The sequence below is a fragment of the Eptesicus fuscus genome, chromosome 21 (genome assembly GCF_027574615.1).
Source record: "Eptesicus fuscus isolate TK198812 chromosome 21, DD_ASM_mEF_20220401, whole genome shotgun sequence".
NCBI classification, from domain to species: domain Eukaryota; kingdom Metazoa; phylum Chordata; class Mammalia; order Chiroptera; family Vespertilionidae; genus Eptesicus; species Eptesicus fuscus.
In genome coordinates this window covers 44,118,286-44,141,450 of record NC_072493.1, presented here as the reverse complement: position 1 = coordinate 44,141,450, position 23,165 = coordinate 44,118,286, and the positions used below count along the sequence as shown (strand labels likewise).

Genomic DNA, 23,165 nt, shown 5'->3' with positions numbered 1-23,165 from the left:
CGACAGGACCCCGCACACACTAGATGGTCAAGAATGAGTACATTTGCCCTAACCGGGTTGGCTCAGTGGATGGAGCGTCAGCCTGCTGACTGAAGGGTCCCAGGTTCAATTCCGGTCAAGGGCATGTACCTTGGTTGTGGGCACATACCCAGTAGGGCATGTGCGGAGGCAGCTGATTGGTGTTTCTCTCTCATCGATGTTTCTAACTCTCTATCCCTCTCCCTTCCTCTCTGTAAAAAATCAATAAAATATATTTTAAAAAAAAAAAAAGAATGAGTACATTTTTTTTTCAAGGTTTCATTCCAGGTTTCCTGGTAGCCATGACAAAAAAAGTACGCTCCTTGCCCTAACTGGTTTGGCTCAGTGGATAGAGCATTGGCCTGCGGACTGAAAGGTCCCAGGTTCGATTCCGGTCAAGGGCATGGGCCTTGGTTGCGGGCACATCCCCAGTAGGGGGTGTGCAGGAGGCAGCTGATCGATGTTTCTCATCATTGATGTTTCTGACTCTCTATCCCTCTCCCTTCCTCTCTGTAAAAAATCAATAAAATATATATTTTTTTAAAAACTTAAACTATATAGGTAGGTACATTGTATTAACTTAATTAGGGTACTCCTAAGCTGGCCTTTGCTAGAAACTCAAGGGTCCAAAGAGCCGCATGTGGCTCGCGAGCCGCAGTTTGCCGACCACTGGCCTAGAAGAAGCAACGGGCGAGCCCGGCGGGGCTGCTCTGGCTCACTAAGAAGTCAGAGAAAAGGGGTCCTCGGAGACAGGCTCCGGGTGAGCCCGGGACGAGCTGCCGCTGCCCACCGCTGCCCTGGTTGCAAGGCTCCTGGGGTCCCTTAGAGGTTAGGAGATAGACGCCTGCCTGTGGGAGGAGGGAAAGGCACAGGTGTGCGCCCCAGAGGGAGAGCATGGCCGGGCCCTCCGTCCTGAGGGCTGTTCTTTCTCTCCTGCAGGTGGGCAGTCTCAGGGGAGGCCTCAGGGGAGGGTTTCAGCAGGATAGGCGTCCGTCTCCCAGGTGTGTCCTTTCAGGGTCCGGGTCTCCACTGATTGGCCGGCCCCGGGGGCAGGGGTCATTAGTCACTGCAGCTGGGCCTGATGGGCAGCCATGGCGTCACTTCTCTGGTGTGGCTGCTTTGCTGGGCCTGGAGCTGAGACACAACGGAGGCCTCGACGTGGTTATCCCCGGCGGGGAAGCCAGGTGAGGGGGACCAGCGAGCGATGCCATAGGGGAGGAAAGTTTACTCAGGGCGGGCGGGGGCGGGGGGGCCAGGGGGGCACCCGGGCTTTCGGCCCTGTGACCTTCTGTACCTGGCCCATCGTCCTTGCTCTGCTCGGGTCTAACTGCCCATGACATCCTCACCGGCTCTGCCCCCAAGAGCAAGGGCCCAGGAGCCAACCCCGCCCCCCACCCCCCAACCCCTTCAGAGCAGCAGCTGCTCATTCTCCCGGGCCTCCACAGGCAGGGAGGGGGAGGTGTCCAGCCCCGAGTGCCAGCGGGGCAGGGGCGGGGCCCCCGGGGCTTTTAAAGGCTCCTCGGGGAGGCCCTCCTGGCTCAGCACCTGCCTGCCCCCGGACACCTCTGCCACCATGTGGTCCCTGGTCCTGGGCCTTGCTCTGTCCCTGGCCAGTACTGGTAAGCCAGCCGGGAAGGTGTGGGAGGGGAGCGGGCCCTGCCTCTCATTCCCTCCCAATGCAATACGATAACAAGTCCTTTCCCTCCCACCCAGCTCCCCAGCCTGAGCCCCTCCAACCCTCAGTCCTCCCCACCCAGGGCCCCAGGCTCTTTGCTGTCTCTCCCAGCCCCTCCTCGTTCTTACCTTTTCCACAGTCCTCGCTCCCAGGAACCCCCAGAACTTCCTACTCTTCCCCCCTCAGATTCCACCCCCGGCCCCTCTACCATGGAGGCATCCTGGGCCATCTCTGTCTCGCTCTTTGGGGGACTCCAATTCTTTCAAGGACCCCCCCCCAATCCCACCAGACCCTGGGACCCTGATCACGCCCCTCTCACCCCTCCAGATCTCTATGGCCCCATGGTCTGGCTCCCGGGTCCCCAAATCCTACCGCTCCAGCTGCCAGCTCTCAAGCAGGTCCTCCAGTCCCTGGCATCTGGTCCCCCCCCATCCTCCCAGGACCCCCCAAATGCCACCAGACACCTCCGACGGGGGCTCTGTGCCTGTCCCTTTCTTCCCTCACGCTTTGCCCTGAGACCCACATCCAGCACCCTAACCACTGCTTCCACCCTGTGGACTCTCCATCCTCCCTCCAGCTAAGCCTTCTCCCCTTGCACCCCCTGCACCCCCTGCACCCCCTGCACAGCTCTGGTTTTCTGGGACACACCCCCTCCCCAGGATCCCATATGCCTTCCCTTTCCAGTTGTCCTGCCCCTCCCTCCCCAAAGAACCCAACATCACGTGGGTCCTCCCTGCATTCCCACAGCTGCTTGGCCCCTCGTATGTCTCTGTCTCCATTCCTGTCCTGGCATCGCTCCCAGGGGACCCAGATCCCCCCACTTTCCTCCCCCGCTCCGTCCCCAGACTGTGACCCAGCTCCATACACTCACCCCGTCCCAGAATGACTATCACCAGCTCTCCCTCCTTTTGAGCCCAGTCCTGAGCCGACCCTGTCCCGGCCCCCCCCCCCCCCCCCTTAGAACGCCATGCCCTGGTCACAGGACCCCTCTCCCAGTCAGACCCTGTTTGCCACTCTTTGGCCTGGAACCCCGAATTCTCTCAACCAGGAACCCCGGTCACCCCACATTTCCCAGGTGCTTCTTCTTGGCCACTCACACCTGATTCCCCAAATTCATACCCTTTCCAGAAGCCCCAAAAGCCCAACCTCCCCCCGCCCCCCCGAAAAAAAATACTTCCCTAATCATTTCATCAGCCTGGAAGCCCCTTAATCCTCAAATCCCTTCACCCAGCTCTGAGCCCCTCCTGGGGCCTTCAACCTTGGTTTCCCCTCTCAGAACCCACAGCCTCTTGTCCTACAGCCCAAGACCCCCAATCACCCCACAAAGCCCAACCCGCACCTGATGGGGTCAGCTCTGCTCTCAGCAGAACATCTCCCCCCCCAGGCCCAGCCACCCGGGTACCCCCAGTCTCAGAGCCTGCAGGATCCTGGGCCCTTCCCATCACCTCCTGCCCTGGGCCCTCTGCCCCTGCATCCCTGCATGTCCATAGCACGGCTCCCTCCCCCGCCGCCCCCCCCCCCGCGGCCACCCCCATCTGCCCTGACTCAGCACCCCCTCTGCAGGCGCCGTGCCCCCCATCCAGTCCCGGATCGTCGGAGGCTGGGAGTGTAAGCATTCCCAGCCCTGGCAGGCGGCCCTGTACCATTACAACCACTTCGAGTGCGGGGGCGTCCTGGTGGACCCCCAGTGGGTGCTCACGGCTGCCCACTGCATCAGCGAGTGAGTAGGGGCGAGGGATGGGGGTATGTGTGTGGGGGGCGGGGTCTGTGCTCCCACAGGACTGGACCTGAGTCTGCCTCTGTCCCTCCCCAGACCTGTCTCTCTGTCTCCCTCTGTCCTGTCTGTCCCAGGGTAAGTGGCTCTGTGGTGTGGCTCTGTGGCTGTGATCCTGTCTCTATCCCCCTCTCTCTTCTGTCTCCATGTCTCTGTGTCTCCCTGTCTGTCCATCTCTGTCACTGTCTCACCCTCCAGCTCCCTGCTCTGTCCTCTCTCTCTCTCTCTCTCTCTCTCTGGGTTTCTGCCTCACCCCCTCTCCCCATCCCTACTGTGCACACACACCCCAGCATGGGACTGAAGGGGACCCCCAGAGAAAAGGGAGGGTCGTCCCCAACATTTTAGGTGAGGGGGTTTCTCACACTGCCCAGCCCCGCCCCGCCCTCCAGGAGGCCCACAGGGAAGGGCTGGTCTCCGGTGGAGCTGCCTGAGGGCCTTGAGGGCCAGGGGGAGGGGAAGAAATGAGAAGCGGAAGGGAAGGGTGCTGGGGAGGGAAGGGGGACGCTGACCTTGGGCTGGGGGCCAGGCCACCGCCTGCTGGGGAACCAGCCCCACAGCCCCAGCTGCTGCTGAGCTGGGCGCAGGCCCCTCCCCCATCTGCCCCAGCCCCTCCTGCCCTCACTCCCTGGTCTCTCACTCTGTCACCCCCCCCCACCCCCAGCCTCCTCAGCTCCCGCTTCTCATTCTCTCTCTCTGCTTCCTCCGCGCCTCCCTCCTTCTGTTCTTTCCTGCTTCTTCCTTCCCTCTGGCTCTCACCTCTTTCTCTGTTCTCCCTCGGGCTTTCTCATTCCCCGCACCTGCTGTAAGCTCCCTCTTCACTCCCTCTGTCCCCGGATCAGCCTTCCACGCTGTGGAACCGCCGTCTCTTTCCCCCACCGACTTGGACTCTTTCCTGCTCTCTCCCTGTCCCTCCTCTCTCTCTCTCTCTCTCTCTCTCTTTTGAGACCCGGCCCCATGCCGCCCTGCCCCCTCCCCCTCTCTCCCCCTCCTCCCTCCTCATGCCCTGCGTCCCCCTCTCTCCCCAGCAATTACCAGCTCTGGCTGGGTCGCCACAACCTGTTTGATGAGGAAGACTCGGCGCAGTACGTCCAGGTCAGTAAGAGTTTCCCGCATCCTCAGTTCAACCTGAGCCTCCTGAAGAACCACACCACGCACCCGGGCGAGGACTACAGCTACGACCTCATGCTGCTCCGCCTGGCCCAGCCCGCGCAGATCACGGACAGCGTGAAGGCCCTGGACCTGCCCACCCAGGCCCCCAAGCTGGGGAGCACCTGCTACGCCTCTGGCTGGGGCAGCACCAACCCATACCCACGTATGCCAGCCTGGAACCCAGACACAGGGCGGTGGGGGGCGGGGGGAGGGAGGGGACTGGGGACCTGGACTCCGGGGTCTGAGGGAAGGGGGCCCAGGAGCCAGGTGGCCTCGGCCGCAGCCAGTGTTTCTCCCTGGCCCGTAGCCGAGTACCCTGATGAGCTCCAGTGCGTGGACCTCAAAGTCCTGCCCAACAATGTGTGTGCCAAAGCCCACCCCCAGAAGGTGACGGACGTCATGATGTGTGTTGGAAACCTGGAGGGGGGCAAGGACACCTGTGCGGTAAGCCCACCTGCTCCCCGCTGGGCCTCAGCATGCTGGGGGGCGGGGCGGGGCGGGGGCGGGGGGGGGGGGGACTCAGGTTCTGGGCTGGGGTTGAGAGCGATCCAGGCATCTCTCTCCAAGGCTGCGGGATACAGCCCCCTCCCCAGTGCTCCAGCTCCCTCCTCCGCCCCTTTCCTTCCCACACCCGCAGTCGGGTGGCCCGTGCATCCCCCTCCTCCCTCTAGCACGCATGCACAGTCCCCGGCACAGAAAGCTAGCTGGGAGAGGCGACATCTGAGGTGAGCCCTGAGGTGGGCGGGTCCCGTGGATGGATGCCCTCCTCCTCCTCCCTGCAGGGACTGCCCTCCTGGGCCCTGGTGTCCCATCCCCATTGACTAGAACTCCACCCACTGTCGCCCTGTTGGAATCCTGCCACCTCCTGGGAGTGGGCTCCGGAGACAATTGTGTCTCGCCCCACAGCTGGACCCCAGTCTGCAGGCAGAGCCCCCAGCCTCGCTGACCTCACTCTCTCCCCCTCTCCCGCTCCTGTAGGGTGACTCCGGGGGCCCGCTGATCTGCGGCGGTGTCCTTCAAGGAATCACATCCTGGGGCCACACCCCCTGCGCCCGCCCCGGCATGCCCGGGGTCTTCACCAGAATTCTGCCCCTGGTGGATTGGATCAAGGAGACCATGGCAGCCAACGCCTGAAAGCCTCCGTCCCATCCCTGACCTCCACCCCCCGCCCCTGCCCCCAGTAAAACCAAATACGCATCCAATTCGCATCGAGTTCTGGTGTCATCTGGCCTCCCAGGCGCTCAGCACCTGGTAGCCCGGACCCCCCACCCCTGTCTCCGGGGCCAGGCTGGAGTCTCCCCAGCCCGCCCTGTCTTGGGGCGGGGAGGCGCGCAGTAATGGACAGGGGAAAGGACCGGGCAGAGACAGGTAGTAGACACACAGGCAGAGACTGAGGCAGGGACTCCAGGCTGGTTCGCACATGCTGGGCCCGACCCTGCCCCGAGGGAGAGGACGCAATGGAGGATGGTGCCCACATTTTATTGGGGCGCAGAAGCCCGGAAGGTGGGCGAGGGATGCTACTGCAAGCCACGCCTTCCTGGGGCGGGGCTACGTCCAAAGCTGGGCGGGGTCGTGTCCTGTCCAGGGGCTCGGAGGGGGAGGAGTTCCGAGGGTGAGGGGCGTGGCCTAGCCAGGGTGGGCGTGGCCTGCCTGGGATTGGGGCGGGGCCGCGCTAGGATGCGAGCAGAGCCACACCCACTGGCCACGGGGCGGGAGCTGCGCGCAGAACGGAAGGGGGCGGTGTCTGACTTCTGGGATGGGGACACGGTGAGGCCTCTGTGGACGGGAACAGAGTCGCGAAGGGTGGGCCCAAGCTTGAGGGTCCTGGCTTTGTCAACAAGCCCTCGGAGGGAGGGCGAGGCACGTTCTTAGGGAGCGGGGGGCCTCAGTGGAGGTCTGATCGCCGCCCCGGGCCCGGGTGCCCGTCCGTGTCCTGAGAAACGACGGCTTAGAGCGGCTTGGTGAGGATCCCCTGCAGCGGGAGCGAATTGGTCCGGTCCTCGGATTGCTTGGGGTCAGACTTGGAGTCTGACTGTCTGGACACGTGCTTCACCGAGTTGAGCCGCGAGGCCCACCGGCGATAGCTCACCCGCCGATCCCAGCAGAACGAGTCCTGGCTCCACATGCCCGCGTAGTTCAAGTAGCTCAGGACTCCTGGGGAGGAGGGCGAGGTAGGCGGCGGGACTCCCAGCCCCGCCCCGGCCCCGCCCCGGCCCCCTAGGCCCCGCCTCCTTAGGTTCACCACCTCCCAGGCCCCGCCCCTTCTTCCCGAGGCCCCGCCCCTTCTTCCCGAGGCCCGCCCCCCCCCCCCCTGCTCTCACCGGTCCACAGTATCAGGGCGCCGCTGCCCCAGCATAGGTAGGAGGTAATCAGGTAGGAAATCTGTGGCTTTGGCCTCAGTGACTGGCAGTGGACTACAAAGAGCGTCATGCTGAGGAGAATCAGGAGCCCTGCGCTTGGGTGGGGCCAGAGATGGACACTAGGCTAAACAGGCACCCCAGGACCTCCAGACACACATACAATACGCTCTCGACAGACAGAGATGCCCACCCCCCCCCAACCCACCACCCACACCACCCCCACACACACACACACACACTCACCCCAACTGAGGAAGACAGAGAAAGGAGAACTGTGAGAGAAATTTTCAAAGACGGGCCCAGGGACGGTAGGACAGAAACTCTGAGATCCGCCTCCCGGGCGGGGCACCCCATCCCCCAAGCCCACACTTACCGATGCTTAAGCTGAGGAAACTGAAGACAAGGTCGATCTTGTTCAGGCGGCGGAAGACTGGCCAGAAGGAGAGGCCCATGGTGATGAGGAGGATGAAACACTGGGTCAAGGCCAGCATCATGAAGCCCATGCTCATGTGGATGAGAACTGGGGGGGTGGGGAAGGTGGGGGGGCGGGGAGAATTGTCCCAGAGTCACCCCCACACGCTCTCCAAGGTCAACCTCTAAACTCATTTCACTGACACCCCTGAGCAGTACCCTCAAAAAGACCCCCCGAGTTTGACTACAGACATCCTCCAAGTCACTCCCATTCCCATCACCAAAGTCACCTCCTAGAAACCCCAAAATGACTCTCACAAAAATCACCCCCGGGGCACCTGTAAACTTAAAGTCATCCCCACGCACACCCTCAGAGTTATCCCAAATCAACTCCCAGTCACCCTAAAGGTAACCCCCCAGACACCCTCCTGATCAACTACCCACGTCAAGGTCACCCCACAGATGATGCCTGAGTCACCCCCACTCACATTCTTGAGGTCACTCCACAGAATCATCTCAATCATTTCTAGAGTCACCCCCATGGACACTCCCAAAGTCGCCCCACTCACACTCCCAAAAGACGTCCCACAGCAACACACAGCACCCTCACTGTCCCTCCCAGTCCTGCCCAAACACACCCGCAAAGTTATCCAAGGCACTTCAGTCTCTTCAGTGATGAAGAAGGGTTTCGGGGCGTGGAAGCCAGGAAGGTGGGTGTCTCTCTACTCCTCTCCCCTCACACTCCTAGGTCCCCTAGTGACCCCTTTCACACCCCAAAACCTCCTCCAATGTCACCTCCATTCACACCACAGAACACCCCCACAGGCATTCTCCACATCCCCCGTACATCTCCCAGAGCGCACACACACACAGATGTACACATGCAAAAAACAAAACAAAATAAACAACAACAAAACCAAAAAAAAACTTACAAATATCTAGAATCAGGGTACCTGAAAGATGTCATTGCACTCACTCGAGAACCGATATTTACCCAGCTTACGCCGCAGTGTGACAAGACTTGCAGCTCCCTCTGAGAAGGAGCCCCTTCCTACTTTGCCTGCTTTCGAACAGTGCAAGACCAGTTCAGCCCAATGAGCTAAGACTCCCATCTGCTTTGTTTCTGGCAAACTGCACACCTCTAACACCTAACCAGCAAGCAAAAGGTTAACCCTACATACACAATAGCAATGGCGCTCTCTGGACCAATCACAAAACCCTGGTGGAAGGCTTCTCCAGGCAGGGGGGTAAGGGGGGAGCACAGAGGTAGACACGTGACTCTGGTTGAGCCACTCACAGTGTCCCACGCCCCAGACCATGGAGATGGGCCATATAAGGCGGGCACAAGATCAAAGCCCTGCGCTGGGACTTTTTCTGACTGGAGTTGTTGGAACAGCTCTCCCTCCTCTGGTCCATAAGACCGTGAGCCTGGAGCTGCCTGAGCCTGGCTCCCAGCCTCTTGGGGGTTGGGAGACCTGAGAGAGTAAAACTGAAAAAGGGAGGAGGAACCAAGATGGCGGCATGGTTAAACAACTAATCTGCTGCCTCGCACAACAATTTCAAAAATACAACTGAAAGACGTCTTTTAGTTGTATTTTTACTATTTAAAACGTCTACCACCCAGAACCACGGGAAAGCTGGCTGAGTGGTAGATTTACAACTAAGGGGAGAAAGGAGCACAAATGCTGAAAAGCTGAGGTAGGGAGGCACTCGAATCGGGCTGGCGGCGGGCAACTGGGTGCGCGGTTTTTCTTCAACCCGCAGGGAGACAAGCTCCTGATCATTCTGAAATCCAGTTTCTGGGGACACTCGGGGGACCCAGACACCTACGGGGAGAAGCTGGACTCTCAGCCATCGGGTCGGAAAGTGAAAGTGACTTTTTTGCAGAAGTGCGCCCAGCAATCATTGTTTTACTGCACTGGAACGCGGGGCGCAGGGACTTGGAAACGTGGAAAGGCAGAGACAGCTGACGCCAGCCACCGCCGTTGGCCACGCCCCAGCTTAGTGACGCCCTGAGACCCCGCCCAGCCCTGAGACCCCGCCCCGCACATTCTACAAACCCGCCCAGGCTCCACACAGCGGCTTTTGCATATAAATGGCCTGTTCTGTGGCAGCTCAACCAAATTAACTGCAGCTCCAGTCAGACTGCTCCAAAACCGCCCAAGCAAAGGAGGAGAAAACTAGTTCTTGCTGTAGCTCCTGCTGGGGGACACACAGTACACAAGGGTACACCAAGAGTGTCCACCTCAAGTAACTGGGAGGCTGATCCATTGAACCAATAGGACACCTAGTACACAAAGCTACCCTACCAATTCAGGGAAGCAGAGAAAATGAGGAGGCAAGGAAACAGATCACAAACCAAAGGAATGGAGGAGAACAAGCGACTGGACATAGAGTTCAAAACCACGGTTATAAGGTTTTTCAAGAATTTCATGGAAAAGGCCAATAAATTCATTGAGACCCTCGAGGATATGAAAAAGGACCAACTAGAAATTAAACATACACTGACTGAGATAAAAAATATTATACAGAGACCCAACAGCAGACTAGAGGATCACAAGCATCAACTCAAAGATTTGGAATACAAAGAGGCCAAGGACACTCCTCCAGAGAAGCATGAAGAGAAGAGAATTCAGAAAGTTGAAGATAGTGTAAGAAGCCTCTGGGACAACTTCAAGTGTACCAACATCAGAATTATGGGGGTACCAGAAGAAGAGAGAGAGCAAGATGCTGAAAACCTATTTGAAGAAATAATGAATGAAAACTTCCCCCACCTGATGAAAGAAATAGACTTACAAGTCCAGGAAACACACAGAACCCCAAACAAAAGGAATCCAAAGAGGACCACACCAAGACACATCATAATTAAAATGCCAAGGGCAAAAGACAAAGAGAGAATCTTACAAGCAGCAAGAGAAAAACAGTTAGTTACCTACAAGGGAGCTCCCATACGATTATCAGCTAATTTCTCAACAGAAACCATGCAGGCCAGACGGGAGTGGCAAGAAATATTCAAAGTGATGAATAGCAGGAACCTACAACCAAGACTACTCTACCCAGCAAAGCTATCATTCAGAATTGAAGGGCAGATAAAGAGCTTCACAGATAAGAAAAGGCTAAAGGAGTTCATCACCACCAAACCAGTATTATATGAAATGCTGAAAGGTATTCTTTAAAAAGAGGAAAAAGAAGAAGAAAGATAAAAAATTATGAACAACAAATACATATCTATCAACAAGTGAATCTAAACGTCAAGTGAATTAAAAATCTGAGGAACAGAATAAACTGGTGAACTTAATAGAATCAGAGGCATAGAATGGGAGTGGATTGATAATTCTCAGGGGGAAAGGGGTGTCTGTGTGGGGAGTACGGGAAGAGAATGGACAAAAATCATACACCTATGGATAAGGACAGTGGTGGGGAGGTAAGAGGAGAGGGGGGTGGGAACTGGGTGGTGGGGAGATATGGGGGGGAAAAGGAGAAACAATTGTAATCTGAACAATAAAGATTCATTAAAAATTTTAAAAAAATGGGAAAAAAAAACTGAAAAAGGAAAGCAGGCAAGAGAAGGAGAGTTGAGGCGACACTGGCTGTTGTCATCCCAGAGACTAGCTTACCTCCCCACCACGCAGGTCACCCTCCTCCCTGTTCCCCGCTCTCAGCCCCAGTCATAAGCCAATCAGTGCATTGCCTTGCTCTGGACACCAGGCTTGGTTGGCGGTACCGGTGTGACCCAGCCAGGGCTTGGACGGGAACTTTTTTGCCTGCTTTCCTGCTAGACTTGAGGCCCAAGTTGTCAGCAGTTCTGCCAGTCATTCGTTTGTCTGCATTCAGGTCCATTCCTTGTTCTGTACTGCAAGGACTACATTTCCCAGCCGCCTTTGTTCGCTGGCTTATCAGGTTTGGCTAATGGGAGGCCAATGGCAGAAGAGCCATGTCTCTGGCCCTAGCCGGTTTGGCTCAGTGGATAGAGCATCGGCCTGCGGACGGTAAGGGTTCCAGGTTCGATTCCGGTCAAGGGCATGTACCTTGGTTGCAGGCACATCCCCAGGAGGGAGTGTGTGCAGGAGACAGCTGATCCATGTTACTCTCTCATCAACGTTTCTAACTCTCTCTCTCCCTTCCTCTCTGTAAGAAATCAATAAAATAAATTTTTAAGAAAGAAAAGAAAACTAACAGCACGTGGCCAGTTGGTTACTGAATTTTCCCAGGATGTAAGGAGGAGGGAAGATTTCCAGGAAGATCCGCCCACCACAACTAGACAAAGGGGGGTGGAGACAACTAGAAAAGGCCTCAGCCCATTTTTTTTAAATAGCCCAATAGGAGACAATAAGACCTAGGCGACGTATGGGGAAACTGTTGACCCCACAGCACTCAGCCAATGAGGAACCGGGGGAGGGGCTCTCACACATTAGGGATAAATTGCCTGTGATCACTGCTCCTTGTGTGCCCGCACGCGGACGCCCGCTCTTGCAAGACCGCATTAAAGGTCTCATTTTTCGCCATGCTTCACGTCTCCGAGTCTGTTATTTGAATTGGGACAGGTGAGCGTTTCCCACAGATCCTGACTGCCACTCCATGGAGCTTTGAGGATAAAGCCAATGTGAGCAGTCAAGAAACAAAGACAGCCCTAACCGGTTTGGCTCCGTGGATAGAGCGTCGGCTTGCGGACTAAAAGGTCCCAGGTTCGATTCCGGTCAAGGGCATGTATATTAGTTGCGGGCACATCCCCGGTGGGGGATATGCAGGAGGCAGCTGGTCGATGTTCTTCTCTCATCGATGTTTCTAGCTCTCTATCCCTCTCCCTTCCTCTCTGTAAAAAATCAATAAAAATATGTTAAAAAAAAAAAAAAAAAAAAAGAAAGAAACAAAGACAGCCCTAACCGGTTTGGCTCCGTGGATAGAGCGTCGGCCTTCGGACTGAAAGGTCCCAGGTTCGATTCCCGTCAAGGGCATGTACCTTGGTTTCGAGCACATCCCAGTAGGGGGTGTGCAGGAGGCAGCTGATGGATGTTTCTCTCTTATCGATGTTTCTCTCTATCCCTCTCCTTCCCTTCTCTGTAAAAAAATCAATAAAATATATTTTCTCGTCCTCATGTTGGTTACAGAAATGGGGAGACTCCAGGAGCTGCTGACGGCCCCAGGGCCACTGAAGAGGCAACAGCTTTCCTGAGGGCCCCACAGAGCAGAAGTCTTCACGGAGAGGTGGCAGGAGACCGACCCCCCTTTGAGCGCCTGGCCCCAGCGCTACCTGAACCCGGGGAGGTCTATGCCCCTGACCTTCCCCCTCACTCGAAGCCATAAACCACATGGTCATCTTACTTACACAAGCTTCATTTGGAGAGGCATGAAAGGAGATATTCAAAATAAATAAGTAATATTGATAACCACACAGTGTTCTGGGAATTCCATAAGTGCTCATCTGAGATGTAAAATGAAGGTAGGGTCCTAGCCGGTTTGGCTCATTGGATAGAGAGGAATGGATGGGGTTCGATTCGAGCCCGGGACACGTGCCTGGATTGCAGGCTTGATCCCCAGCAGGGGAGGGGGGGCGTGCAGGAGGCAGGCAATCAATGATTCTCTCTCGTTGATGTTTCTATCTCTCTCCCCATCCATTCCTTTCTGAAATCAGTAAAAATATATTTTTTAATATTTTTAAAAAGCAATGAAGAGACCAAGGAGGCAAAACGTTCCTGCTGAAAACCTCTTGCCATCTTTTTTAGAAAAACAAAATGTTAAGGGAAAGAAAGAGAGAAAATGATGGTGTTTTCAGCCACCTAGTGATGAGGCAGACTGGTTTCCGGTCAAATATAGTGCTCACCTTCCAAAGCATATGACAGTCCCTTTTCCTTATGAGCCAGAAAGAGCTCCAGGAGCCCTGGCCGGCGTGGCTCGGTTGGCTGAGCGTTGTCCCGGGCACCAAAAGGTCACGGGTTGGATTCCCGATCAGGGCACATGCCCAGGTTGCTGGTTTGCTCTCCAGTGGGAGCCGTGCAGGGGGCAGCCAATTGGTGGTTCTCTCTCATCGATGTTTCTCTCTCTCTCTCTCTCTCTCTCTCTTCCTCTCTCTCTCAAATCAATTAAAAAACATATTTAAAAAGAAAAAATTATTTTAAAAAACATATCAGCTCTCTTCTCACTTCAGTGATTTTTCTTTTTCTTTCTTCAGTGGTGATTTAAAAAAAAGAAGAAGAAGAAAAGAACTCCAAGAGACCCCCTCACAAGGCCTTCAGAGAATCTCCAGAGTCCCTTTCTCAAAGGCTCTGAAAAGATTTCCCCCCAGGGACCCCTGAAGATCCCTGCCCCTGATCATCTCCAAGGATCCCCTGTGGCGTGCCCCATAGCCCCGTCCATGGCCCCACTGACCCGTGACTTGGCCCAGGTTGGGGCACGTGTACTTCCTGCAGTTAATCCACAGGCCCACGTAGCCAGTGTAGGAGCCCTTCAGGTAGGCCATCCGCCCATCCAGCGCGCTGAGCACCATCAGGGTCGCGAGGATGCTGAAGAGCAGGGCCCAGCCCCGCAGGATGTACTTCCTGTCCTCCTCCCAGGAGTAGTTTGGGTCCGCTGGGAAAGAATCGAGTACTGGAGGTCGGGATCGGCCTGCACCCATCCCTGAGCACAGCCATGTCTCCATCCCCACCCAAGCCTCCCCTTTAACCCCATTCTCAATCCCCTTCCACCCCAACCCCGATGCCATCCTCATCCCCATCTCTGTTCCTGTCTCATCCCCAGTTTTCACTTTGTCTCCAGCACCATTCACAGCCCCATGCCATCCACAATAGTCTCTGTCCTCAACCCCAAACACATCCCCATTCCCATCTCCAACCCTCACGCCCAACTCATCCCCCATCCTCAGTCCTATTCCAAGCTCAAGCCCGCCCTCCCGTCCCTATTCCTCAAGCCCTAGCTAGAACCATCCCACTCTTGACCTCATCCCCTTAGCTCCTTCGACGTCACAAATCCCAATGCAGGACACACACCACAATGACACAGGTTCCAGAGCATGTTCACAAGGCCATGACCCATGGTGTCAAAAGAGTGAACACAGGGGATGCACCCAATATTCACCAAGCCCCTGTGACCCCGCCAACCTTCCCAGCTGGCAGGGACCCCTCCCCCTCCACCCCCCAGCCCCCCACCCCCCCACCCCCGCCCCAGGCCTCACTGTCCACTTACTAGACTTCACAGGGTCCCTCCCGCACTCCAAGAGTTTTCCCACCTGGGCGCCTCCACACAGTCCTGGCTGCTCCTCCGCCCTGGGGCTCTCTCCTCCCACCTCTGCCCAGACTGCCTTAATCACCCTCACCTCTAATGTCCCTTCTTCCCCATCTCCTTTCTGACACCCTCCCCTCCCCCAGCCTCAGTTCTTAGTCAGGTTGCCCATTAAATGTTCCTACAGTACAATGTGCAATTCCGCATGGACTTGTCAGTCATTATTCCACTGACTTTTTTTTTTTTTTTAATCCTGACCCGAGGGCAGTTTTCCATTGATTTTTTAGAGAGTGGAAGAGAGAGGAAAGAGAGAGAGAAATATCGATGTGAGAGAAGCACATCGATTGGTTGCCTCCTGCAGGAGCCCCGACCCGGGCCCAGGCGGGGGAGGAACCTGCAACCGAGGTACCTGCCCTTGACTGGAATCGAACCCAGGACCCTTCGGTCCACAGGCCAACATTCTATCCACTGAGTCAAATCAGCTAAGGCTTCACTGATTTTTTTTTTTTTTCTCCCTACCAGGTTTCCTGGACAGACACCCATTAGGATAGAGAACAAATCTGCACCCCTATCGCCTGGTACACAGCCTTTGCTATTTTTCAGTAAAAGGAGTAATGAATGAATGTGTGAAGAAATGAATGGGTGTGGGTGCATTATTGGTACCCAGTAATAGTCACTCCTTTCTCTTCTTCAGTGGTATGTCTCAATATGGATTTCAGAGGAAGTAGGGTATATGGGTCAGGAACTCAGAAAGGAGCGTGGAGGATGGTGAAAAAAAAACACCACACACATTTTAAAAATCGAAATCAATATCCATGAAGAGTAAAAATTCAACAGGTTTTTACCACGATGGATTCTAAGTGCTTTTTTTCATGCCATTCACCTGTTTCATCCTCATTGACTGATGAGAAAACAGAGGCATCGAGTAGTTAAAGGGATATTCATGCAATTAACGATATAAAGGTTGGTGGGGGTTTGTTTGGTTGTTTGTTTTTCAAAAGATCTCCACAAAAGCCAAAGGAAAGGAAGAGGGAAGCAGCAGTTTGCAAGTCACCGCTCCTGATGGGAAAGGCTGCACGTATGCGTGGGGCACCTGCACCCCTGTTGGGCCCTTCTTGTGCTGTGAATTGTAGGTCTTTGAGGGTGGAGAGCAGCCCACCTTCTCTGGGTCTCCGAGGCCTCAGGGAACGGTGAACAGAGACAGAGACAGAGACAGAAAGGGAGCCAGGAGGGGCATGGAAATCCTATGTAATAAAACCCTAATATGCAAACTGACCAAATGGCGGAACGACCTGCGGAATGACCGGTCGCTATGATGCGCACTGGCCACCAGGGGGCAGGCGCTCAATGCAGGAGCTGTCCCCTGGTAGTCATAGCAGAGCTTCCACAGGGGGAGCACAGCGGGAGCCTCTCCCACCTGGCTGCAGGCGGGTGGTAAGGAGCAAGGGGTCCCGGACTGCAAGAGGGATGTCTGGCTGCCCACTTAGGCCCAATCCCTGGGGGCAGGCAGACATCCCCCAAAGGGTCCCGGACTGCAAGAGGGTGCAGGCTGGGCTGAGGGATACCCCCCCCTCCAGTGCACGAATTTCTCCACCGTGAGATTGCTCCCTACCTCCCAACCCACCCCTTGCCCTGTCCTGACACCTCTCTGACCCAGCTGTGACCTCTTCTTGTCCCAATCCTGACCCTGCCCAGACCTCACACTTAGACCCAGTCCCAACCCCCATGTCACTCACACAGGTCTAGTGTGCAGGATGAGTCCATGGCCAATGTCCCAACTTCCTGGAACCTCTCCAACTGTCACGGAACCTCCTCCTCCCAGCCCCAGCTGCAGGCCAGTCTGGAGCCTTGAGGCTTGCCTGAGGACAATAGGGGAGACCAAGAAACACTAAAGAAGGAACAAAGAGATCAAAAGCCCAAGGGACAGAGCCTGAACCCCAGAGAGAGACCAACAGACTTCCAGTGGCCACTGAGGTGCCAGGAAAGAAGGTCTGAGAGGCAGTTGGCAGACTGTTGAGTGCACCTAGGGACTGGCTTGGCCCTCTACCACCACATGTCCCGGAAGTCCCAATCTGGCCAGCAAAGCAACCCGTCAGATGTTCTCCCAGAAGATCCCGACAATGACGCCCAAGATGAGACCTCAGAGCCTTTGCCCAATCCCAACAGGTTAAGTGTCCAGGACCCTCCATCCATTCTGCACTCCCGCCGGGCCAGCTTCCAAGAACCTCTACCCGTTACCCACTCTCGCCGGGTCAGCATCCAAGAACCTCCACCCGTTACCCACTCTCGCCGGGTCAGCATCCAAGAACCTCCACCCGTTACCCACTCTCGCCGGGTCAGCATCCAAGAACCTCCACCCATTACCCACTCTCGCCGGGTCAGCATCCAAGAACCTCCATCCAGCACCCACTCTCGCCGGGTCAGCATCCAAGAACCTCCACCCGGTACCCACTCTCGCCGGGTCAGCATCCAAGAACCTCCACCCGGTACCCACTCTCGCCGGGTCAGCATCCAAGAACACCCACCGATTGTCCACACTCGCCGCGTCAGCGTCCAAGACCATCCACCCATTATCCAAGAGACACTACCCCTAATCCACACTCGCCGGGTCAGCATCCAAGAACCTCCACCCATAATCCACGCTCGCCGGGTCAGCATCCAAGAACCTCCACCCATCTTGCGCACTCGCCGGGCCAGCGTCCAAGAGCCATCACCCATTGACAACAGTCTCTGGGGCCGTATCAAAGAGGCACCATCCACTGGTAACATTATCCAAAAAAGTATCCAAGAGGCGCCATCCATTAGCAGCATTCTCCAAGACAGGACCCAAGACACACCGTCGGTTACCTACGATTCCCATTTGACCACCCAAATTGTCCCACCAAGTTTCCAAATTCGCAGCTTAAGTATTCCAAGGTCTCCGGTAAAGCCCCGCATCCCCCTGGCCTGTATTGAGTCAGTTGCCTACAGCAGTCAGATCAGTTTGGAAGACAACTTGACAACAACCCAGAGTCAAGGCATCAAGTTCCCAAACCGGGCCAGTGTGGATGTCCCCCCTTCAATTACTGACAGCCCTGAGCCCAGCATGGAAACCATGGAGTCAATTCTCTGGACCTCTCAGGAGGATTTAAAAAACTCTTTGTACAGCCTCCAATTCAGCAAAAATACTCCAGATAGCAACATCTACAGCATGCCGCCACGCAGCTCCACAGAGGCCAGTTCTGCCAGGTAAGAGGCAGAGGTCCAGGCAGAAGGCCAGGTTCTGGGTTAGAATTGGGGGTGGGGGTGGGGAGAGACAGCAGTCAAAGGACGGGGACCAGAACATGGCTGGCATATCAGAGATTGGAGGTTGGACGTAGGTGTGGCAGGTCTAGGAAGCTGGACCTGAAGACTGGCCCTGGGTAGGGCATGACACAGAACCTGGAGATTGAATTTTGGGGTGGCAGGGTCTAGAAGCTAGATCTGGAGGCAAGTGAGCCTGGAGGGCATGTCCCAGAGGCAGGACCTGGGGGATACAGGGTATAGAGGATGGACACCTACACTAATAAAAGAGAAATATGCAAATTGACCATGCCTCCATGGTGCCCACCAGCCAATCGGGAGTGAGCATGCAAATTAACCCGACAAAGACGTTGGGTTAATTTGCATATGCAGGCATGGAGCGAAGACTGAAGACTGAAGGCTTGGCTCCTCTGTGGCCCGGGTCCCAGGTGCCGGAGGAAAACTGGTGACGGCAGCCAGGGGAAGGAATGCCTATTGCACAAATCTTCATGCAACGGGCCTCTAGTAAAGAAGATAAGAATCTAAAGGCTAGACTGGGTGGGACTGGGTCTGGCAGCTGGACCTGGGATGGTTGGGCTGGGGAGCTGGACTCGGTGCTGACACTGCTGGTGGGATATCTGCTGCAGGTTTCTGGAAGGGGCTAAACGCAGATACTCACAGCTGCCCATAGGCACGAAGCTGCTGCATGAGGCCAAGAAGATCAGCCGCCAGCTGAGCCTGGTGATGAGCCTATTGGGCACACTGATCATCAGTCTCATCACTCTGGGCCAGCCCTGGGTCCACTTCCAGGTGCCACTGACACCCCCTGGGGGTCCTGCTGACCCTCCGCCCCAGACCATGCCCATCAACACCATCTTCTTTGTGCGGTGTCCTGACATCTCCTGCCTGCATGAGCAAGACCACAATGCTTGTAAGGCCTGCCCTAGGCACACCATTCCTGGCGCTCATTTCTCCTCTGTCCCTAGGGACCCCTTTCTGCCTCCCCTGGGATGACCCCACTGCCCTGGGCGTGTCCTCTCTTCTCCGCAATGGTCCTCACTACCCCTGGATCAGCCTCCCTTCCCCAGGAGGGTCCTCCCTGCTGCAAGACCATCCTCGCCGCCTTGTGTTCCTCCTCACCTACGTGACCCTCATCCTGGTGTTCCTGATTCTCTTCCTTCCCTAGACTTGCTGGACTCTGCCTGGGCCTTCTTCCTCATTTCCAGCTTCACCAGCTTCTGCCTCTGCCTCATACTCATAGACATCACCTTCTTCAGCAGCTCCAACGTGCCCCTTCTGGACTTCTCCAACATCATCCTCAGCAACCTGACAGGCATGGCACGGGGATCCTTCCCAGAGGGACACCAAGACAAGGCGAACCTTGCCCAGTGCCTACCATGACACCCAACCCCCTCCCACCAAACTCCAACCGCACCCCCCCCCCATCCTCACCTTCAGTCCCAATTCAAATCCTATTTCCTAACCCAGTGGTTGGCAAACTGACCTAGACTCTCGATTCCAATCATTGCAGGCTGTTGTTGTTCCTTGTGATTAAGCCCCTAGCAGTGGTCGGCAAACTCCATTAGTCAACAGAACGGCATACCGTGACTCGCGAGCTGCAGTTTGCCAACCACTGTCCTAACCCATCCCAATAAAATATATATATATATATATATATATATATATATATATATATATATCAATTTTCAGCCTAACCCCATCTCCAGCCCCCACTTCCCTTCCCAACTCCATCACCAACACATCACATACGCATCCACCTCCCCTTCCAAGCTGTCCAGGCCCATCCCCACCCCCATTCCAATTCAATCTTCTCTCCAGTATCCAAGCCATATCCAGTCCCTTTACCAATGTCAACGTCCAACTGCAACCCCATCCCTACCACGTGTGAACCTCACTCTGAATCTCAACCTAACCCATGCCCAGCTCCATCCTCTGGCCAGTCTCCAGTCCATCCTTAACCCCAACCACCACCCAACACCAACACCAACCTCAACCTCCTCCATCCTGATCACTCAAACGTCCACCTCTACCAAGTACCCACCTCTAGTTCCAGTTCCAGCCCCACCCCAAATCCCACCTCCTCGCCACCACCAGTGACTTAGTTCAAGCTACTTCGTCTTCCTGAGCCACAGTTTCCTCTGGAGGGTGGGAGTAACACTTCCTACCACGTGGAGATGTCGAGAGGACTGAGTTGGAAAATGTCAGTACCCAATGTAGATACTGTACATGTCCTTATCTCCACACGCCCCCCCCCCCCAAGTAACTCGAAATTTATATTCCGATGAGAATAGTTTGGTTCCATTTGCATGTCAAATCACACATTTTAGAAAAGGGGGCCGTGGGGAGCACTTTAATTTGGAAATGAAGGTTATTGTCTTCTCTTGCAGAAGTTGACCACAACTCTCAGTTGCATCAAGAGAGCATTTTTGGAGAGTGACAATAAAGCCAAGAAGGGCAACCACTCAACGTCCCATTTCCTTGTTAGCAAATGTTGTGTCCAGTTTGTCTATTAGCTCTTCCCGGTTGTTTAAATATAAGGGACATGGGGTGGAAAACACCTCGGTTTTAGGTCATCTAAACTAGGACATTTTCCTATAAGAAAATAATTTCCACCCAGTCTCCCTTTCAATTAAATGGAAAACACGCCCTATGCTATGAAAATAAAGAAAAAATTACTCAGGCCCTAACTAGGTAGCTCAGTTGGTTAGAGCATCGTCCTGATACACCAAGGTTGTGATTTTTATCCTCAGTCAGGGCACATACAAGAATCAACCAATGGCCCTGACCGGTTTGGCTCAGTGGCTAGAGCGTTGGCCTGCGGACTGAAGGGTCCCAGGTTCGATTCCGGTCAAGGGCATGTACCTTGGTTGCAGGCACATCCCCAGTAGGAGGTGTGCAGGAGGCAGCTGATGGATGTTTCTCTCTCATCGATGTTTCTAACTCTCTATCCCTCTCCCTTCCTCTCTGTAAAAAAAATCAATAAAATATATATTTTTAAAAGAATCAACCAATGAATGTATAAATAAGAGGAACAACAAATCGATGTTTCCCTCTCTCTTTCTTTCTCTCTCTTTCTTCCTCTCTCTCCCTCTCTCTCTCTTTCTTCCTCTCTCTCCATTCCTCTCTCTCAAAAATGTATAAATAAAAATTATCCAGTACTCCATTCACCACCTGAAAAAAAAAACACAAAACTTGTCCTTTCCACAAATTATCTTTAACTCGTGTCGTTTCAAAACACAGCTAAAATATCCAGAATGACAGAGTTCCTTATCCACTACCTCAGAAAGACCCAGTACCGTGATATTAATCTGGCTTGATTCTTGAGAGCTCACTGTGTGCCAGGAAATGTGCCAATCTCAATAACGCTTCGTGACCACCAAGGAGATGGTTCCTGCAATTATGCCCACTTTACAGATGGGGGAAATGAGGCTCAGAGAGACGGAGTGTGTCCCGAAGGCGGGGGGCGGGGGGGGGGGTGCAGAGGCAAGACAAGCGTCCCAGTCAGTTGGCCCCAAAGCCTGTGGTTTTAGACACCCCCATTGCCTACAGAAAGACCAAGACTTGCACTTGCATTGTCATCTACTATGACACTGTCGGGAGCCTCTCACCCTGCCTGGGGAGCAGAGATACAGGGAGGTCAAGGACGTGGGAAAATAATGGGCAAGAGCCAGGCAGTGACACAACCATGGGCAAGGGTCTTCACACACCTGCTGCCCAGCCTCCTAACACCTGTCCTCCCGCAGGGACCAGCATGGTACTGGGCGTCCTGTTCTACCTGCTGCAGGCCCGGGAATTCCTGCAGGAAGGCATGACCTACAGTCTGGGGCGCAGCTTCTACCTGGCGTGGATTGGCATCTTCTTCTTCCTTGCGATTGGTCTGAGCTGGGATGGGGTTGGGTTTGGACAGGGTCCAGTGATACAGAGGGGGACTGCCCGGGAAGGAGTTGGGGATGAGGATGGGGCTGGGTTTGGGGTTAGGAAATGGATGGGGGACAGGATAGGGGATGGGTTAAGTTTGGGTTTGAAGGTGGAGGGTTGAGGAAAATGTAGGTGAAGGGGGTTGGGGACAGGGTAGGGGATGAGATGGAACTGGGGGTGGGATTGAATTTGGAAATGGATTCGGACCGTGGAGGGAATGGGGTTGAGGGTGTTGGGTCTAGGGATGGATGTGGGGACAGGGTAGGGGGTGTCATTGGGCTTGGGGAGAGGACTGGGGTCAAGGTGGGACTGGTGAACGCTACGTCTCACCCCCTCTGCTTTCTTCCTCCCTCAGGTTTAATTTCCTACATGAACTACGTGAATTTCTGGTACATCCTGGCACCCCAGGGCGTCTGGACTTAGGACACGGGAATGATCCTACTTCCTTCCTGCTCACACCGCTCCCTGCCAAGGAACTCACAAGCCTGCTCTCTGGCCCTCACACCCACCACGACTCTTGTCCCTTTTCAGTCCCCTCTGCATCTCCCCCACTGAAAATTACTAATCGGTATTTTTAAATCTGTACTTTTGCCCAGAATATGCTTTTGGCTTAGTACCTTGTAAGTGTCCCGTGGAATTGTCATACCTCCTGAGGTCATCCCTTGGGCCCTGTTGGGTAGAAGGATGGGACTTACGGGTAGAAGTGAGGGAAGGGAATTACAAGACAGAGACTTGAGGCACAAGGTCAGCCAAGAATTAGGCCAACGAGGATATTTTTTCCATTGCTTTTCAGAGAGAGAGAGAGAGAGAGAGAGAGAGAGAGAGGTGGAGAGGAGAGAGAGAGAGAGAGAGAGAGAGAGAGGTGGAGAGAGAGAGAGAGAGAGAGAGAGAGAGAGAGAGAGAGAGAGAGAGAAACATCAATGTAAGAGAGACATTGTCTCCTATAGGCGCCCCGACCGTGGGTGGGGAGTGAACCCAAAACCCAGGTACGTGCCCTTGACCTGGAATTGAACCCAAGACCCTTAGGTGCACTGGCCGACACTCTACCCACTTAGCAACACTGGCCAGGGCCCAATCACTGTTTAGTGAATAGCTGATTCTCCCCAAGCCCTTTGGGCTTCATTCTTTACTTTTGAGGCCCCTTCATAATTTGCACCTCCTGAGGCAAATTCTCCTTGCACCCACACTTCACCTCTTGCCCTTGCCCACCTCCTCATTTTTCTCCCCACACAAGGCTGTTTGTTTTTTTTTTTTAATATTTTTTTATTGATTTCAGAGAGGAAGGGAGAGGGGAGAGATAGAAACATCCATGATGAAAGAGAATCACTGATCGGCTGCTCTCTGCAAGCCCCCTACTGGGGAT

At 54.9% G+C, this 23,165-nt stretch overlaps 3 protein-coding genes across 3 annotated transcripts; 2 read left to right on the top strand and 1 right to left on the bottom strand.

Annotated features, from left to right (window-relative positions):
• Positions 1 to 1,591: 1,591 nt before the first annotated feature.
• On the top strand, positions 1,592 to 5,801 carry KLK1 (kallikrein 1). The gene is made up of 5 exons (XM_008154318.3): positions 1,592 to 1,637; positions 3,257 to 3,413; positions 4,493 to 4,779; positions 4,924 to 5,060; positions 5,595 to 5,801. Exons 1-5 carry the CDS (start codon positions 1,592 to 1,594, stop codon positions 5,748 to 5,750), a joined length of 783 nt encoding a protein of 260 aa, XP_008152540.2. The 3' UTR covers positions 5,751 to 5,801.
• A 275-nt stretch (positions 5,802 to 6,076) lies between these two features.
• Positions 6,077 to 16,394, bottom strand: LOC114227338 (uncharacterized). Its single transcript, XM_054710162.1, has 5 exons — positions 16,339 to 16,394; positions 13,754 to 13,954; positions 7,350 to 7,496; positions 6,938 to 7,066; positions 6,077 to 6,770 (listed from the first exon to the last, which is right to left on the bottom strand). The coding sequence occupies exons 1-5, from the start codon at positions 16,364 to 16,366 to the stop codon at positions 6,565 to 6,567; spliced, it is 711 nt and encodes a 236-aa protein (XP_054566137.1). The 5' UTR covers positions 16,367 to 16,394; the 3' UTR covers positions 6,077 to 6,564.
• Positions 16,395 to 16,429: 35 nt separating this feature from the next.
• LOC114227339 (uncharacterized) lies at positions 16,430 to 22,418 on the top strand. Its single transcript, XM_028129413.2, has 5 exons — positions 16,430 to 17,830; positions 18,511 to 18,794; positions 19,050 to 19,196; positions 21,628 to 21,759; positions 22,158 to 22,418. Exons 1-5 carry the CDS (start codon positions 16,656 to 16,658, stop codon positions 22,223 to 22,225), a joined length of 1,806 nt encoding a protein of 601 aa, XP_027985214.2. The 5' UTR covers positions 16,430 to 16,655; the 3' UTR covers positions 22,226 to 22,418.
• Positions 22,419 to 23,165: the final 747 nt, after the last annotated feature.

Coding starts and splice junctions, on each gene's coding strand:
- LOC114227339 (XM_028129413.2), top strand. CDS start 16,656: ATGTCCCGGAAGTCCCAATCTGGCCAGCAAAGCAACCCGTCAGATGTT. Junction 17,831..18,510: donor ACAGAGGCCAGTTCTGCCAG/GTAAGAGGCAGA, acceptor TATCTGCTGCAG/GTTTCTGGAAGGGGCTAAAC. Junction 18,795..19,049: donor TGAGCAAGACCACAATGCTT/GTAAGGCCTGCC, acceptor TTCCTTCCCTAG/ACTTGCTGGACTCTGCCTGG.
- KLK1 (XM_008154318.3), top strand. CDS start 1,592: ATGTGGTCCCTGGTCCTGGGCCTTGCTCTGTCCCTGGCCAGTACTG. Junction 3,414..4,492: donor GCTGCCCACTGCATCAGCGA/GTGAGTAGGGGC, acceptor CTCTCTCCCCAG/CAATTACCAGCTCTGGCTGG. Junction 4,780..4,923: donor CAGCACCAACCCATACCCAC/GTATGCCAGCCT, acceptor CCTGGCCCGTAG/CCGAGTACCCTGATGAGCTC.
- LOC114227338 (XM_054710162.1), bottom strand. CDS start 16,366: ATGGACTCATCCTGCACACTAGACCTGT. Junction 7,497..13,753: donor CAACCTGGGCCAAGTCACGG/GTCAGTGGGGCC, acceptor CCACCCCCCCAG/TTCTCATCCACATGAGCATG. Junction 7,067..7,349: donor TTTCCTCAGCTTAAGCATCG/GTAAGTGTGGGC, acceptor ACCCAAGCGCAG/GGCTCCTGATTCTCCTCAGC.